The sequence below is a fragment of the Phoca vitulina genome, unplaced genomic scaffold (genome assembly GCF_004348235.1).
Source record: "Phoca vitulina isolate PV1807 unplaced genomic scaffold, GSC_HSeal_1.0 scaffold12, whole genome shotgun sequence".
Taxonomy (NCBI): Eukaryota; Metazoa; Chordata; class Mammalia; order Carnivora; family Phocidae; genus Phoca; species Phoca vitulina.
Genome location: NW_022589715.1, coordinates 33,657,953 through 33,675,208, shown reverse-complemented (window position 1 = coordinate 33,675,208; position 17,256 = coordinate 33,657,953). Strand labels below are relative to the sequence as shown.

At 38.3% G+C, this 17,256-nt stretch overlaps 1 protein-coding gene across 5 annotated transcripts in view; it reads right to left on the bottom strand.

Moving 5' to 3' along the window:
• Positions 1-17,256, bottom strand: part of USP34 (ubiquitin specific peptidase 34) — a 260,898-nt gene that overhangs the window by 167,136 nt on the left and 76,506 nt on the right. For all 5 annotated transcript variants that reach the window (XM_032410902.1, XM_032410904.1, XM_032410903.1 and 2 more), the window contains exons 6-7: positions 3,995-4,062; positions 519-711 (exon numbers count right to left, since the gene is read on the bottom strand). In XM_032410902.1, coding sequence (XP_032266793.1) covers positions 519-711; positions 3,995-4,062 — 261 coding nt within the window. The remainder of the gene's footprint in view (positions 1-518; positions 712-3,994; positions 4,063-17,256) is intronic.

Sequence of the window (17,256 nt, the reverse complement as noted above, 5' to 3'; positions counted from 1 at the left end):
AGCATATCCATTCTAAAGGATTCAGCTAACTACTTAGCTCTAGCAAATTACTATTATGCAAGAATACAGACTCATGGATACCAGGTCTTCCTCCCCATCTCATTCCCAAGACAGTAATACATATTTCTATTTAAAAAATTATTTGCAGGGTTTCTGGGTGGCTCAGTCGGTTAAGCGTTGCCTTTGGCTCAGTTCATAATCCCAGGGTCCTGGGATCAAGGCCCCATCGGCTCCCTGCTCAGTGAGGAGCCTGCTTCTCCCTCTGCTCAGTCCCCCCGACTTGTGCTCCTTCTCTCTCTCTCTCAAAATAAATGAATTTTTAAAAATCTTAAAAAAATAAATAAGGAAAATACTGAAATTATTTATCAGGACCATACAAAGTAACACATGTAAAATACTTAGCACAATGCCTCACATAAGTGCTCCATAAATATCAGGTATGATGATGATGATGATGATGATGATGACAGTGTAAAAGGAAAATAAAAAATGACTCAAAATAAATAAATATAGCTTACCGTTATCTGACTTAGTCCAGCCAACCTCATAGTCAAAGTCGGTGACATGAAGTACTTAAATGCAAGATCTAGGCTTTCTTTATCAAAGCATAATGTTGTATCCAATGGTTCTTTCACTGTGCTCCACATTAAGTCAGCCATGTTTCGAGCTGCACTCTGTCTTAACTCCTGATCAGAGAGCTTGCATAAATACCTTAAACGATTCAGAAATAAAACATACATAAAAACTTGCAAAATATTCCTAAAGACCCTTCAATAATTCAATAATATTCGTTTGCTCCATACCTCCAAAATGTTTAGTAAAGTAGAACCTGACATCCTAGGATTAACATTCCCAATTTAAATTATTTCTAAGTGATGCTTCAAAGATTGTGACCTGAGGCACTGGGTCCTTCGCGGAGTCGAACTTGAATCAGAAACTGCCAAGAGCCAAGTCATTTAACGTTGAATATCTGCACCTCCAGTGAGGTTTTTTATGCTCCTACCTGTCATGTACACAGCTCCTGCTGCTTTCATATATAAAGTACATCTACTCCCCACACAGCCAAAACTCTTTAAAATGTGTACATCTTAAAAATTATTCTTATTTGGCTTCCAGACATCACAAACCCCTGGTTTTCCTCAGGTCCTGCCTATTCTATTTGATTAGTTCCTCCTCCTCTATCCAACCTTTCAACATCAGTAATCCTCGAGGTTTATAAAGGATTCATGTAAAAGTTCATGGAGACCTTGGTAAACCAGAAAAAGCATATCCATTCTAAAGGATTCAGCTAACTACTTAGCTCTAGCAAATTACTATTATGCAAGAATACAGACTCATGGATACCAGGTCTTCCTCCCCATCTCATCCCCAAGACAGTAATACATATTTCTATTTAAAAAATTATTTGCAGGGTCTTTGGGTGGCTCAGTCGGTTAAGTGTTGCCTTCAGCTCAGGTCAGGCTGTTTAAATCCCAGAATCACCAGTCTTGTCCCTTTTATTTTCACTTATCAATTCAATTTTCAAAATCATCATAAACAATCCTTTTACCAGTAACCATCATACCATCATTCCTTTCCAAACTACTCCTATCACTTTACATAGAGGTCTTTGCAATACAACTTTGCCACTCTTCCCATCAAGAGGTATCATCTATTTCTCTACTCCCCTGAATCTGAGCTTTGCCATGAAAGTTGCTTTGACCAATGGAACAATAAAAGATGTGACATAAACAGATGCTTAAGAAACCTTTGAGCTTGCCCTTCCCTGACAGGAACTCTTCCATCACCAAGAAAAGGAACCCAGGTTAGGCTGCTGGATGAAGGAGACATGGTTGATGCCCCAACTAACACCTAGCCAACTGCAAGATGAATAGGAACTCCACTCCACTTCCAGTAACAATCAGTCTGTCAACCAGAGGATATATGAGTGAGGTGCTATCCTCAGAGCATGCAGGTCCAGCCAAGTCAGCCCAGAACAAAAGAACTAGTCAGCCCAAGAACTGTGAGAAATAATAAATGGCTGTTATTTTAAGTCACTAAGATTTAGGGGTGGTTTTCTTACACAGCAAAAGCAAACTGATACAAAGGTTCCATCCTCAACACACTTCTTTTTGCTTTCTAGATTCTCTCCCCAGATAACCTCTCATTCACTTCAATGAGGTGTTCAATAACTGCTGTTCTTATTCTGATAACTCAATTAATGATACTGTTCTTGGGGCGCCTGGGTGGCTCAGTCGTTAAGCGTCTGCCTTCGGCTCAGGTCATGATCCCAGGGTCCTGGGATCGAGCCCCGCATCAGGCTCCCTGCTCTGCGGGAAGCCTGCTTCTCCCTCTCCACTCCCCCTGCTTGTGTTCCCTCTCTCGCTGTCTCTCTCTGACAAATAAATAAATAAAATCTAAAAAAAAAAAAAATGATACTGTTCTTAATTATATGCTTATACTCCCAATTCAACAGTGCAACTTCAATGTCCCACAGGCATCTCAAAATTAAGTTTTGAAGTTCTCCCAGTCTTTCACATCTCAGATAACGATACAGCACAAAAGAGAAACTGAGGTGGGGAGCTTAAGTGACGATGCTTACCCCTTTAAATCCCAGAATCACCAGTCTTGTCCCTTTTATTTTCATTTACATCAATTCAATTTTCAAAATCACCATAAACAATCCTTTTACCAGTAACCATCATACCATCGTTCCTTTCCAGAACTACTGCACTAACCTTTCAGTAGGTCTCCCAACTTCTACTCCAACAATCCTACAATTTATGATCCACTTAAAAGCCAAAGTGATCCTCTAAAAATCATCATGACTCACCTGCTGAAAATCATTCAATAGATTCCCTTTGGTAAAATTAAATCCAAGCTCTTTATAATGGTTTTAAGGTCCTGAATAACCTGCCCTTGCTTATCCAACCTCATTATCATAATTATTTCCCCTTACACATTATATTCCACAACAGTCTGCTTCTACTTTCTTTAATGTCATATTCTTTCCAACTTCAAAGCTTACATCCTATGTTCCTTCTACCTAGAATATGTTCTTCCAATTATCATCTGATTAGCTGATTCACGATCTTGAGATGCCACCTTTCAGAAAGACCTCATATTCCCCCTCTATCACATTACTTACTTGCATAGGATTCATCACTCTGTTTCTTTTCGTGACACCTTCTCCAAAAACTCAAATATAATGGGACAATAGGCACTCAAATCTTTGCAAATGAGTGAGAAAAAGTATAAAGAACTCATAAAAATTGCCAAAAAGTACAAATCTTAGAACTCCCAACAGTTCACACTCCAACTCTAATACAATTCTTTCTCCATACTCTTAGGTTTCCTTCTTAGACTGAGACTTAAATGTCACCTCCTCCTCAATTGGGCCTTCTATAACCACATATTTAAAATTGTGACCCATCCTCTAAAACTCTCAATTCACCTTTGCTGCAACTTTTCTCTGTAATACTTACGACTTCCTGATGAACTGTATCATCTACTTATTTATTTGATACAGAGACTGCACAAAAAGAGAATTTTTTCTTCTCTGCTATATCCCCAATGCCTAGAACATAATATCTTTGTATATTTTTGTTGACTGTGTATGGTGGGATACCATGTAACCACTGTTAACCTCTATATATTCATGTAAAAGAAAAAAAAAAAAAGATCCAGGAGAATCTGGCTGGCTCAGTTAGTTGGTGGAGCATACAACTCTTGATCTAGGTAGTGGTTTTGAGTTTGAGCCCAATGCTGGGTGTAGGTATTACTTAAAAATAAAAAAAAATTTTTTAAAAAAGGCCCAACATAAATTGCTTAAAAGTAAACATTAAATATGAGCCTACATGAGCATAAAAAATATTATACACCAAACTGTCAATTAAAATTTTCTCTAGAGGATACGAGTACAAGGGACTTTCAAACAACATAATTCTACACTATGTTATAAACTACTTAAATGTATTACATTGTTAATCAAGAGGAAAAGATTTTATAAACTTACCTAATAACATAGGTCCTAAAAGGGATAATGTGCTGCATGACAGCAGGGATATGTAGCCATATTCTAATCTATAAAGAAACAAATATGACATTAATGTATGATTATGTGAAATACACATCACTGTAACTACAAACAAGAACATTTAATATTCTGTTGGTTTTAAAACTACATATATTTTACATATTTTAAAAAGGATAAACTAAAAAAAGGATTACACACATATCAGGTAAGTAACCTATATATATCTTTGAAACATACATAAAATCAATCTAAAGAATGTTACCTTCTTGCTGAAAAGAGAGTACTACCTACCTATCCAAGTAATATCATCTTACAGCATGATACTCTATACCTCTTTGTATGATAGCAACACAAATACCATAGTACTATATTACCTTTTCAATAAGCCATCTTAGTTTTTAATAAAAAATCCCATCCTTCCTTCTAAAAAATACCAAATTACCTGTGATTTCTAGTCATTTCAATATCCATCTAAAGGCAATGTATTTTCTAGATTGCAGTATCAATAATTTACTGAATTAAATTCTTACTGTAAAAGTACCCCAATCTAAGATACAATTTTTTCTCCATGATATTCCAACCCATTTCAAAATATGCTTACTTTATATAGTTTTCTAATAAATAATGGTGTAAGTATCAGATAAGAATAAAAATCCTAAACAAATTATCAAACAACAAGCTGTAATACTAAGCCTTACCAAAGGCAAGGGACGCAAAAACAAATTTGGAAATAAAGAATATATGGCTTCACTCCAATCAAAAATACCTATGTAAGTTTTATAGCAAACACTATACTAATGGTTTAATGTTAAAACTTTTCCTTCTAAGACTAGAAATAAAACAAGAACGCCTTTAATTCAAATTGGTAAGAAGGTCCTAGATAGTACAAAGGAAACTGAATAAAAGTCGTAACACTAAAAATGAAGAATTAAAACCAGTATTACTTAACAAAGTAGCAGAAAAAAATTTTTTTTAAAAATTCCATTTGTAATTGCACCAGAAATAAAAAATACTTAGGAATAAACTTAACCAAGGAAGTGAAAGACCTGTACTCTGAAAACTATGAAACACTGATGAAAGAAATTGAAGATGACACAAATAAAGATTCCATGTTCATGGACTGGAATTAATACTGTAGAAATGGCCATAAGCAACTGACAGATGCAATGCAATCGCTATCCAAATAACAACAGCATTTTTCACATAACTAGAACAAATAATTCTAAAATTTGTATGGAACCACCAAAGACCCCAAATAGCCATAAATATCTTAAAAAAGAAAAGGAAAGCTGGAGGCATCACAATTCCAGACTTCAAGTTATATTACAAAACTCTAGTAATCAAAACAATATAGTATTGGCACAAAAACAGACACATAGATCAATGAAAGAGAAAAGAGAATCCAGAATTTTTAACCCATGAATATATGGTAAATTAATCCACGATAAAAGCAGGAAGAATATACAGTGAGGAAAAAACAAGTCTCTTCAATAAATGGTGTTGTGACAACTGGACAGCCACATGCAGAAGAATGACACTGGGCCACTTTCTCACACCATACACAAAAATAAATTCAAAATGGATTAAAGATCTAAATGTGAGATCTAAAACCATAAAACTCCTCAAAAAAAAACATAGGCAATAACCTCTTGAACATCATCCTCAGCAACATTTTTCTAGATATGTTTCCTCAAACCAAAAAAAAAAAAAAAAAAGCAAAAATAAACTATTCTGATTACACCAAAATATCTGAGAAGCTTTTGCAAAGCAAAGGAAACCAAAACTAAAAGGCAACCTACTGAATGGAAGAAGATATTTGCAAATGACACACGTGACAAAGGGTTAATATCCAAAATATATAAAGAATTTATACAACACAAAAAATAATCTGATTAAAAATGGGCAGAGGGCCCAAATAGACATTTTCCAAAGACATACAGATGGCCAACAGACACATGAAAAGATGCTCAACATCACTAATCCCAGGGAAATGCAAATCAAAACCACAATGAGTTATCACCTTATACTTGTCAGAATGGCAAGAATCAAAAAGATCAATTAAATGTTGGTGAGGGTGGGGAAAAAAATGAAACCTCATGCATGATGGTGGGAATGTAAACTGGTGCAGCCACTGTGGAAAGTAGTATGGAGGTTCCTCAAAAAATTAATTATACACACATATACATGCATACACAGTAAACTATTACTCAGCCATTAAAAAGAATGGTATCTTCCCATAAGCAACAACATGAATGGACCTACAGAGTATTACGCTAAGTGACATAAGACAGAAGAAGAAAAATACCTCATGATTTCACTAACACGTTGGAATCTAAGTATCAAAACAAACCAACTAACAAAAAGCAGAAACAGACCCATAAATACAGAGAACTGGTGGTTGCCAAAGGGGAGGGGAATGGGGTGATGGACAAAATGGGGTAAGAAGAGTAGGAAATACAGGCTTTCACTTATCGAATGAGTAAGTCACAAGGATAAAAGGTACAGCATAGCGAATATCGTCAATCATGTTATAATGGGGTTGTATCACAATGACAGATGGCAGCTACACTTGTGGTGGGAATAGCATAACATATGGACTTGTCAAAGGACTATATTATACACCTCAAACTAATGTAACATTGTATGTCAACTATATTGCAATTAAAAATATTATTACTCTGAGATAATGTGATTATGTGAACAGAAAATCCAAACTACCTTTCATATAAATGTTTCGAGAATTAACAGGTTTGGCAAGACTGGTGCTTATAAAGTTAATATGAATAATTAATACACACACATATACAAAAACATACACAAACTATATCATATATGTACATATTTTGTTTATTACTAGGAATAAATAATAAATTTTCAAAAATACTCTCCTTAAGGAGTGCCTGGGTGGTTCAGTCGATTAAGCATCTGACTTCAGCTCAGGTCCTGATCCTGGAGTCCTGGGATCCAAGCCCCACATCAGGCTCCCTGCTGAGCAGGGGGCGGAGCTGCCTATCCCTCTCCCTCTGACCCTCCTCCCTGTTCTTTCATTCTCTCTCTCTCTGTCACAAATAAATGAATAAAATCTCGTATTTTTTTTTTTTTAAGATTTTATTTATTTGACAGAGAGAGACATAGCGAGAGAGGGACTACAAGCAGGGGGAGTGGGAGTGGGAGAGGGAGAAGCAGGCCTCCCGCCGAGCAGGGAGCCCGATGCGGGGCTCGATCCCAGGACCCTGAGATCATGACCTGAGCTGAAGGCAGACGCTTAACGACTGAGCCACCCAGGCGCCCCAATGAATAAAATCTTTTAAAAAAATGTTCTCGGGGCGCCTGGGTGGCTCAGTCGGTTAAGCGTTTGCCTTTCGCTCAAGTCATGATCCCAGAGTTCTGGGATTGAGCTTCGTGTCAGGCTCCCGGCTCAGCAGGGAGTATGCCTCTCCCTCTGCCTCTCCCCTCCTCTTGCCCTCTCTCAAATAAATAAATAAAATCTTTAAAGAAAATGTTCTCCTTAGCACAGTTCCAAAAAATATATGTCTTTGAGAAATCTAATAAAGACATGTAACACCTTGGAGGAGGCTGGGAAGACAGTAACTCACCTACTCCCACTGACACAACTAGATAACACATCAGCGAAAATAACCCAGAAAACAACCCACACACTTCCAGAACAAACTCACAAATAAAGGTAGGAAAGATACACATCAAAGTAGGAAGGAAGGGGCGCCTGGGTGGCTCAGTCATTAAGCGTCTGCCTTCGGCTCAGGTCATGATCCCAGGGTCCTGGGATCGAGCCCCGCATCGGGCTCCCTGCTCCGCAGGAAGCCTGCTTCTCCCTCTCCCACTCCCCCTGCTTGTGTTCCCTCTCTTGCTGTCTCTCTCTCCGTCAAATAAATAAATAAATATCTTTTTTTTAAAAAAAAAAAAAAAAGCGTCTGCCTTCAGCTCAGGTCATGATCCCAGGGTCCTGGGATCGAGCCCCACATCGGGCCCCCTGCTCCGCGGGAAGCCTGCTTCTCCCTCTCCCACTCCCCCTGCTTGTGTTCCCTCTCTTGCTGTGTCTCTCTCTGTCAAATAAATAAATAAAATCTTTAAAAAAAAAAAGTAGGAAGGAAAAAGATGTGGTCTGGGAGCCGATGGCAATGGGGAGGGAGCCAGTGAGTGGCACAAAGAAAGGCAAAAACCTAACTTTCAACATTTGCCTTTGAAAGTGAGAGCTCATAAAACCAAGAGAACTTAAAGTCTGGAATTTTATTTTTTTTTAGAGCGCGAGCAGGGGGGAGGGGCAGAGGGAGAAGAAGAGAGAGAATCCTAAGCAGGCTCCACGCCCAGCACCATTTCACACCCTGAGATCATGACCTGAGCCAAAATCAAGTCGTATGCTTAACCAACTGACCATCATCAGGCACCCCAAAATCTGGAATTTTAAAAATCAGTGGACTAGGTTAAAGGAGAGCTGGAAGAGCCATCAGTTAGCAGAGTCCCCACCCTTAAAGAGACAGCATAAAAAACCACCCTGCAGATACAGCACAGAACTATTAGTTTGAAAAACACTGAGAGCAGACAGGAGTGAGTGATTTCTTCATCTCAGATTATAGCCAGAGAAACAGGAACTACGGGGAGACCCCTCCAGGAACAAAGGAGCTGACAAGCACCATTTCTATCCCACCCTCCCCGGCCCCGCTCCCAGCATACACAACAGCCACCTGCAGAAACCTGCAATGGGGCCAACAATCATTACCTAACTTGCCTGCACCAAGCTCCCCCCACTACCCCACACCCCTGCTTTGTTGGTCCTACCCTTCTCCATCACATTCCCCTTAGTCCCAGCACTTTGGGCCCCTACCCCAAAATACCAGTGCAAACCCTACCAACACCACATCTCCTGATCTAACCCCTTCTGCAGGACCTCAGTTCCAATGGTAGCTGTGGGGTCAAATCTCATTTCCCAAGCAAAACACTCCACACACCTTGTTAAATCATGCCCAGCCCAATGAGGACCAAATATCACCACAACAGGCAAAGAGAGTTTCTGCAGGTAACTGTACTGAAGGAAAAAGAGACTAAGACACAACAGCAAAGCACATGTAACACATATAGGACACAATCCCTGAAGTGCCAGGCCCTGGGAAACAGACTACACAGCACTGCCGGGCACTACAAGACCTCTTCTTCATAAGGCTGTTATCAATAAAAGCAAGATAATTAGCTGACATTGAAAACACACAGAAACAGACACAGACGGTCAGAAAAAATGAGGGGAAAGAGAAATAGCTCCCAAATGAAAGAATAGGACCAAACCACAGAAAGACCAAAGCGAAACAGATATGAGTAATACACCTGATAAAGAATTTAAAATAATTATCATAAAGCTACCGACTGGGTTTGAGATAACAGTGGAGGACATCACTGAAACCCTTAAAGAGATTAAAAAGAACCAATCAGAGATCAAGAACGCAATAAATAAAATTTCAAATACACTTGATGCAAAAAAAAGCAGGCTAGAGGAAGCATTGGAATGAATTAATGACCCAGAAGACAGAGTAATGGAAAGTAACCCAGCTAAGTAAAGCAGAAGAAAGAACTGTGCAAGCTGAGAATGGACGTAGGGAACTCAGTGACTCCATCAAGCATAATAACATTTGAATTATAGAAATGGATCTCAGAAGAATAGAGGTGGTGGCAGAAAATTTATTTGAAGAAATAATAGCTGCAAATTTCCCTAATTTGGGAAAGGGAACAGATATCCAGGAGGCACAGAGATCCCCCCAAATTCAATCCAAGGAGCTGAGCTCCACACCAAGACACATAGTAATTAAAATGCCGAAAACTAGCAATAAAGGGACGCCTGGGTGACTCAGTCGGTTGAGTGTCTGCCTTCAGCTCAGGTCATGATCCTGGAGTCTTGGGATCAAACCCCTTGTCGGGCTCCCTGCTCAGTGGGGGGTCTGCTTCTCCCTCTCCCTCTGCCTCTCCTCCTTGCTCTTGCTCTCTCTCTCTCAAATAAATAAAGTTAAAAAAAAAAACTTAAAAAAAAAAAACAAAACTACAGGGGGTGGGGGAATGGGTTAGCCTGGTGATGGGTATTAAAGAGGGCACGTATTGCATGGAGCACTGGGTGTTACACGCGAACAATGAATCAAAGAACACTACATCAAAAACTAATGATGTAATGTATGGTGATTAACATAACATTAAAAAAAAAAAAAAAACCTAGCAATAAAGAAAAAAATTTTTAAAGCTGCAAGAGGAGACCGTTACAGACAAGGGAAACCCATAAGGCTATGAGCAGATTTTTCAGCAGAAGCTCTGCAGACCAGAAGGGCATGTCAGGATATATTCAAAGTGCTCAAGGGAAAAATCTGCAGCCAATAATACTCTATCTAGGCAAGACCATCATTCAGAATACGAGAGATAAAGAGTTTCTCAAAAGCTAAAGAAGTTCATGACCATTAAACCAGACCTACAAGAAATATTAAAGGGGACTCATGGAGTACAAAGTAGACCATAAGTGACAGTATGAAAAGTAAAAGCAGGGGAGGGGCGCCTGGGTGGCTCAGTCGGTTAAGCGTCTGCCTTCGGCTCAGGTCATGATCCCAGGGTCCTGGGATCGAGCTCCGCATCAGGCTCCCTGCTCAGCAGGAGCCTGCTTCTCCCTCTCCCACTCTCGCTCTCTAATAAATAAATAAAACCTTTAAAAAAAAAAAAAGTAAAAGCAGGGGAGCATAGGTGACTCAGTCAGTTGGGTGTCTGCCTTTGATTCAGGTCATGATCCAGGGGTCCTGGGATTGAGCTCCACATCGGACTCCCTGCCCAGTGGGCTGTCTGCTTCTCACTCTGCCCCTTCCCCTGCTCATGCTTTCTCTATCAAATAAAATCGTTACCAAAAAAAAAAAAAAAAGACGATGTAAAATATGACACCATATACCTAAAACGTTGAGAGAAAGGTAAAGAAGGGATTTAAACTTAAGCAGAAACTAATAATATAACATTATATGTTAACTATAATGGAATCTAAAATTTAAAAAAATAAAACCATTAAAATAAACTTAAAGGGCACCTGGGTGGCTCACTTGGTTGGATGTCCAACTCTTGGTTTCAACTCAGGTTGTTTTTTTTTTAACTTGTGGCTTTTGTTTTTGTTTTTTTTAAGATTTTATTTATTTATTTGAGAGAGAGAGAAAGAGATAGTGAGAGAGAGCATGAGCAGGGAGCAGACGGAGAAGCAGGTTCCCCGCTGAGCAGGGAGCCCAATGTGGCACTCGATCCCAGGAGCCTGGGATCATGACCTGAGCTGAAGGCAGCCACTTAACCAACTGAGCCACCCAGGAGCCCCTCAACTCAGGTTGTGATCTCAGGGGTCATGGGATCAAGCCCATCTGGCTCCTCACTCAGTGGGAAGTCTGCTTGAGGATTCTCTACCTCTGCCCCTCCCCCCCACTCATGCTTGAGTGCTCTATCTCACTAAAATAAATAAATCTTTAAAAAAAAACTTAAGTGACCATCAACTTAATACAGACTGCTATATGCAGAAGATGTTATATACAAACCTAATGGCAACCACAAATCAAAAAAAAGTAATAAATATGCAAACAATAAAGTGAAAGGAATGCAACTATATCACTAAAGCCAACAAATCATAGAAGAGCACAAGGGAAGAAAGGATCGGAAAAAAACCTATAGAAACAATCACAAAACAAGTAATAAAATGGAAATAAATACGTATCTATCAATAACTACTCTGAATGTAAATGGACTAAAAACCCCAATCAAAAGACACAGAGTGATGGAATGGATAATAAAACAAGACCCATCTAGAATGCTGCTTACAAGAGACTCATTACACACTGAAAGACATGTGTAGATTGAAAGTGAGAGGACGGAGGGGTGCCTGGGTGGCTGAGCTGGTTGAGCACCTGACTCTTGATTTCGGTTCAGATAACAATCTCGAGGTCATGGGATAGAGCCCCACATCCAGCTAAGCATGGGGTCTGCTTGTCCCTCTCCCTTTGCTCCTCCCCCACTGGCATGCACTAAATAAAATTAAATAAATAAACAAATAAATCTTTAAAAAAAAGTGAGGGGATGGAGAAATATTTATAATACAAATGGTTATGCAAAGAAAGCCTAGGTAGCAATATTTGTATCAGACAAAATTAAAACTTTAAAACAAAGATTCTAATAAGAGACAAAAAAAGACACCAGAGAATGAGACAATCCAACAAGAAGATATAATAATTGTAAATATTTATGCACCCAACATGAGAGCACCCAAATACATAAAACAGTTAATAATAAACTAAAAGGAAACAATCAATAGTAATATAATAGTAGTAGGGGACTTTTAACACTCCACTTACATCGATGGACATATCATCCAAACAGAAAATCAATAAGCGAACAGTGGCTTTGAATGACACACTGGACATAGATTTAACAGACACATTCAAAACATTCCACCCTAAAAGAGAATGCACATTCTTTTCAAGTGAACATGGAACATTCTCCAAAATACATACTAGGCCAAAAACCAAATCTCAACAAGTTCAAAACAATCGAAGTCATACTATGCATCTTTTCTAACCACAAAGCTATGAAACTAGAAATCAACCACAAGAAAAACTCTGGAAAGCACACAAATACATGGAGGTTAAATAACATGCTACTAAATAATGAATGGGGGTCCCTGGGTGGCTCAGTCGGTTAAGCGTCTGCCTTTGGCTCATGTCATGATCCCAGGGTCCTGGGATCAAGCCCCACATTGAGCTCCCTGCTCAGTTGAGAGCCTGCTTCTCCCTCTCCCACTGCTGCTCCCCCTGCTTGTGCACACTCACTCGCTCTGTCAATAAATAAATAAAATCTTTAAAATAAATGAATCAATGAAAAAAAAAATCACAGAAAAAATAAAAAATTACAGAGAAACAAATGAAAATGAAAACACGAAAGTCCAAAATCTTTAGGATACAGCAAAAGTGGTTCTAAGAGAGAAGTGTATAGGGGCACCTGGCTGGCTCAGTCTGTGGAGCATGCAACTGTTAGTTTTGGGGTTGTGGGTTCAAACCCGATTTTGAGTGTAGTGATTACTTAAAAATAAAAGCTCTTTCTCTCTCTCTCCCTGTCAAATAAATAAAATCTTTAAAAACAAACAAACAAAAAAAAACTTAGGGGTGCCTGGGTGGCTCAGTCGGTTAAGCGTCCGCCTTCAGCTCAGGGTATGATCCCAGGGCCCTGGGATCAAGCCCCACATTGGGCTCTCTGCTCAGCGGGGAGTCTGCCTCTCTCTCTACCTCTGCTCCTCCCCCAGCTCACGCTCTCTGTCTTGCTCTCTCTCTCTGAAATAAATAAAATCTTTTAAAAAATAGTAATTTTTAAAAAATAAATTTTTAAAAAATCTTTAAAAAGAGGAAAGTGTACAGCAACATAGACCTACCTCAAGAAGTATGAACAATCTCAAATAAACCACCTAACTTTACACTTAAAGGAGCTAGGAAAAGAAAATAACACCCAAACCCAGGAAAAGAAAGGAAATTATAAAGATCAGAGCAGAAACAGATGATACGCAAACTAAAAAGAAACAACAGAACAGAGGAAACCAGGACCTGGTTCTTTGAGAAGGTGAACGAAAGTGATAAACCTCTAGCACGACTCCTAAAAAAAGAGAAAGAGAGAGAGAGAGGACCTAAAGAAACAAAATCACTAATGAGAGTGAAGAAATAACAACCAACACCACAGAAATACAAACAATTTTAACAGAATATTATGAAAACCTATATGCCAACAAATTGAACAACTTAGAACAAATGGATAAATTCGTAGAAACATATAACCTACCAAAACTAAAGCAGGAATAAGTAGAAAATTTGAATAGACCAACTACCAACAATGAAGTTGAATCCATAATCAAAAACTCCCAAAAAACATAAGTCCATGACCAGATGGCTTCACAGATATTTCTACCAACCATTTAAAGAAGAATTAATAACTATTCTTCTCAAACTATTCCATAAAACAGAAAAGGAAGGAAAACTTCCAAATTCATTCTAGGAGAACAGTATCACCTTGATATAAAAACCTGAAAAAGACACTACAAAAAAAAGAGAACTAGAATCCAGTATCTCTTATAAATATGGATGCAAAAATCCCCAATAATATTATTAGCAAATCAAGTCCAACAAAACATTAAAGAAAAAACCTTACACCACCTATCAAGTGGCATTTATTCCCAGGATGCAAGATGGCTCAATATTCGCCAATCAGCATGACACATCACATCAACAAGAGAAAGGATAAAAACCATATGATCATTTCATAAGTGCAGAAAAAGCATGTGACAAAGTACAACATCCATTTATGATAAAAATCCTCAACAAAGTAGGTCTAGACGGAACTAGACCTAATAAAGGCCTTATATGAAAAACCCACAGCCAACATCAGACTCAGTGGTTAAAAACTTGAGATCTTTTCCCCTAACGTCAAGAACAAGACAAGAAGTTCACTCTTACCACTTTTGTTCAAGATGGTAGTAGAAGTCCTAGCCACAGCAGTCAGACAAGAAAAAGGAAAAGAACGTATCGAAATTGGTGAGGAAATAAAATTTTCACTATTTGCAGATGACATGATACTATACATACAGTGCCCTAAAAACTCCACCAAAAGACTAGAAATGATAAATGAATCCAGTAAAATCAAAAATTACAAAATCAATGTACAGAAATCCACTGCATTTCTAAACACTAATAATGAAGCAGCAGAAACAGAAATCAAGAAAACCAACCCCATTTACAACTGCACCAAAAGTAATAAAATACCTAGGAATACACTTAACCAAGGAGATGAAAGACCTACTATACTCTGAAAACTATAAAACGCTGATGAAAGAAATTCAAGACAATGCAAAGAAACAGAAACCACACTCATGGGTTTGAAGAACAAATATTGTTAAAATGTCCGTACTACCCAAAGCAATCTACAGATTTAATGCAATCCCGATGCAAATACCAACTGCATTCATCATAGAACTAGAACAATCCTAAAATTTGTATGGAACCACAGAAGACCTCGAATAGCCAAAGCAATATTGAAAAAGAAAAACAAATCTGGAAGTAAAACAATTCCAGGTAATACAACTTCAAGTTATATTACAAACCAGTAGTAATCAAAACAGTAAGGTACTAGGGGCACCTGGGTGGCTCAGTTGGTTGAACATTCGCTTGGTTTCCACTCGGGTCACGATCTCCAGGTCGTGGGACTGGGCCCACGTCAGGCTCCGCACTCAGCACAGAGCCTGCTTGGGATTCTCTATCTCCCTCTCCCTCTGCCCCTCCTCCCTCGCTGGTATGCTCTAAGATAAATAAATAAATAAAATCTTAAAAAAAAAAAAAACAGTATGGTACAGACACGGAAACAGACACATAAATCAATGGAATAGAACAGAAAGCCCAGAAATAAACCCACAATTATACTGTCAATTAATCTTCCACAAAGAAGGAATGAAGATACAATGGGGAAAAAGACAGTCTCTTCAACAAATGGTGTTGGGAAAACTGGACAGCTACACGCTGGACTACTTTCTTACACCATACACAAAAAATAAACTCAAAGTGGATTAAAGACCTAAATGTAAGACCTAAAACCATAAAAATCCGGGGCACCTGGGTGGATCAGATGGTTAAGCATCTGCCTTCAGCTCAGGTCATGATCTCAGGGTCCCGGGATCGAGCCCCGCATCGGGCTCCCTACTTGGTGGGGAGCCTGCTTCTCCCTCTCCCTCTACTGTTCCCCCTGCTTGTGCTCTCTTGCTCTCTCTGTCAAATAAATAAATAAAATCTTTAAAAATTAGTAAAATAAATAAATAAATAAATAAATAAATAAATAAATAAAACCATAAAAATCCTAGAAGAGAGCACAGGCAGTAATTTCTCTGACATCAGCCAGAGCAACATTTTTCTAGATATACCTCCTGAGGCAAAGGAAACCAAAGCAAAAATAAATTATTGGGACTACATCAAAATAAAAAGTGTTTGCACAGCAAAGGAAACAATCAATAAAACTAAAAGGTAACCTACTGAATGGGAGAAGATACTTGCAAATGCCATATCTGATAAAGGGTTAGTATCCAAAATATATAAAGAACTTATACAACACACATACACACAAAAAATAATCCAACTAAAAATAAGAAGGTATGAACAGACGTTTCTCCAAAGAAGACATACAGATGGCGAAGAGACACATGAAAAGATGCTCAACATCACTCATCATCAGGAAAACGAATCAAAACTATAATGAGATATCACCTCACACCTATCAAAATGGCTAAAATCAAAAACACAAGAAACAACAACTGGTGGTAAGGATACAACTGTTGGTAGGAATGCAAACTGGTGCAGCTACTACGGAAGACAGTATGGAGGTTCCTCAACAAATTAAAAATAGAACCACCCTAGGATCCAGTAATCACATTACTGGCTATTTACCCAAAAAATGAAAACACTAATTCAGAAGGATATATGCACCCCTATGTTTACTGCAGCATTATTTACAATAGTCAAACTATGGAAGCATCCCAAGTGCCCACTGACAAATGAATGGATAAAGAAGATGTAGAATGGAATATTATTCAGCCATAAAAAAGAATGAAAGTTTGCCATTTTCAATGACATGGACAGAGCCAGAGAGTATAATGTGAAGCTAAATCAGAGAAAGACAAATACCACATGATCTCACTCATATGTGAAATTTAAGAAACAGATGAGCAAAGGGGGGGGGAAGAGACAAAACCAGAGACTCTTAATTATAGAGAACTGATGTTTATCAGAAGGAAGGGGCATGGGAGGGATGAGGGTTATAGAGGATGGGGATTGAAAAGTACATTTATCATGATGAAATAAAATAAAATGATAAAAAAATTATTATTGGGGGTGCCTGGCTGGCTCAGTCTGTACAGCATGAGACTCGTGATCTCAGGGTCATCAGTCTGAGCCCCACGCTGGGCATGGAGCCTACTTCAAAGAAAAAAATAAATAAAAATAAAAATTGTTAAGAAAAAAAGACATATAATACATCTATACAGAAACACAGAAAATTATGAGAGAAATTTAAGAACATGTAAATAAAAACACATTTACTATATATATATATATATAAAGTATTCTCCCCAAATTGATCTATAGATTCATGGCAACCCAAAATGTTTATATGTACAAATTAGGCATTGATTCCAAATAGAAAGATCCACGAGGACA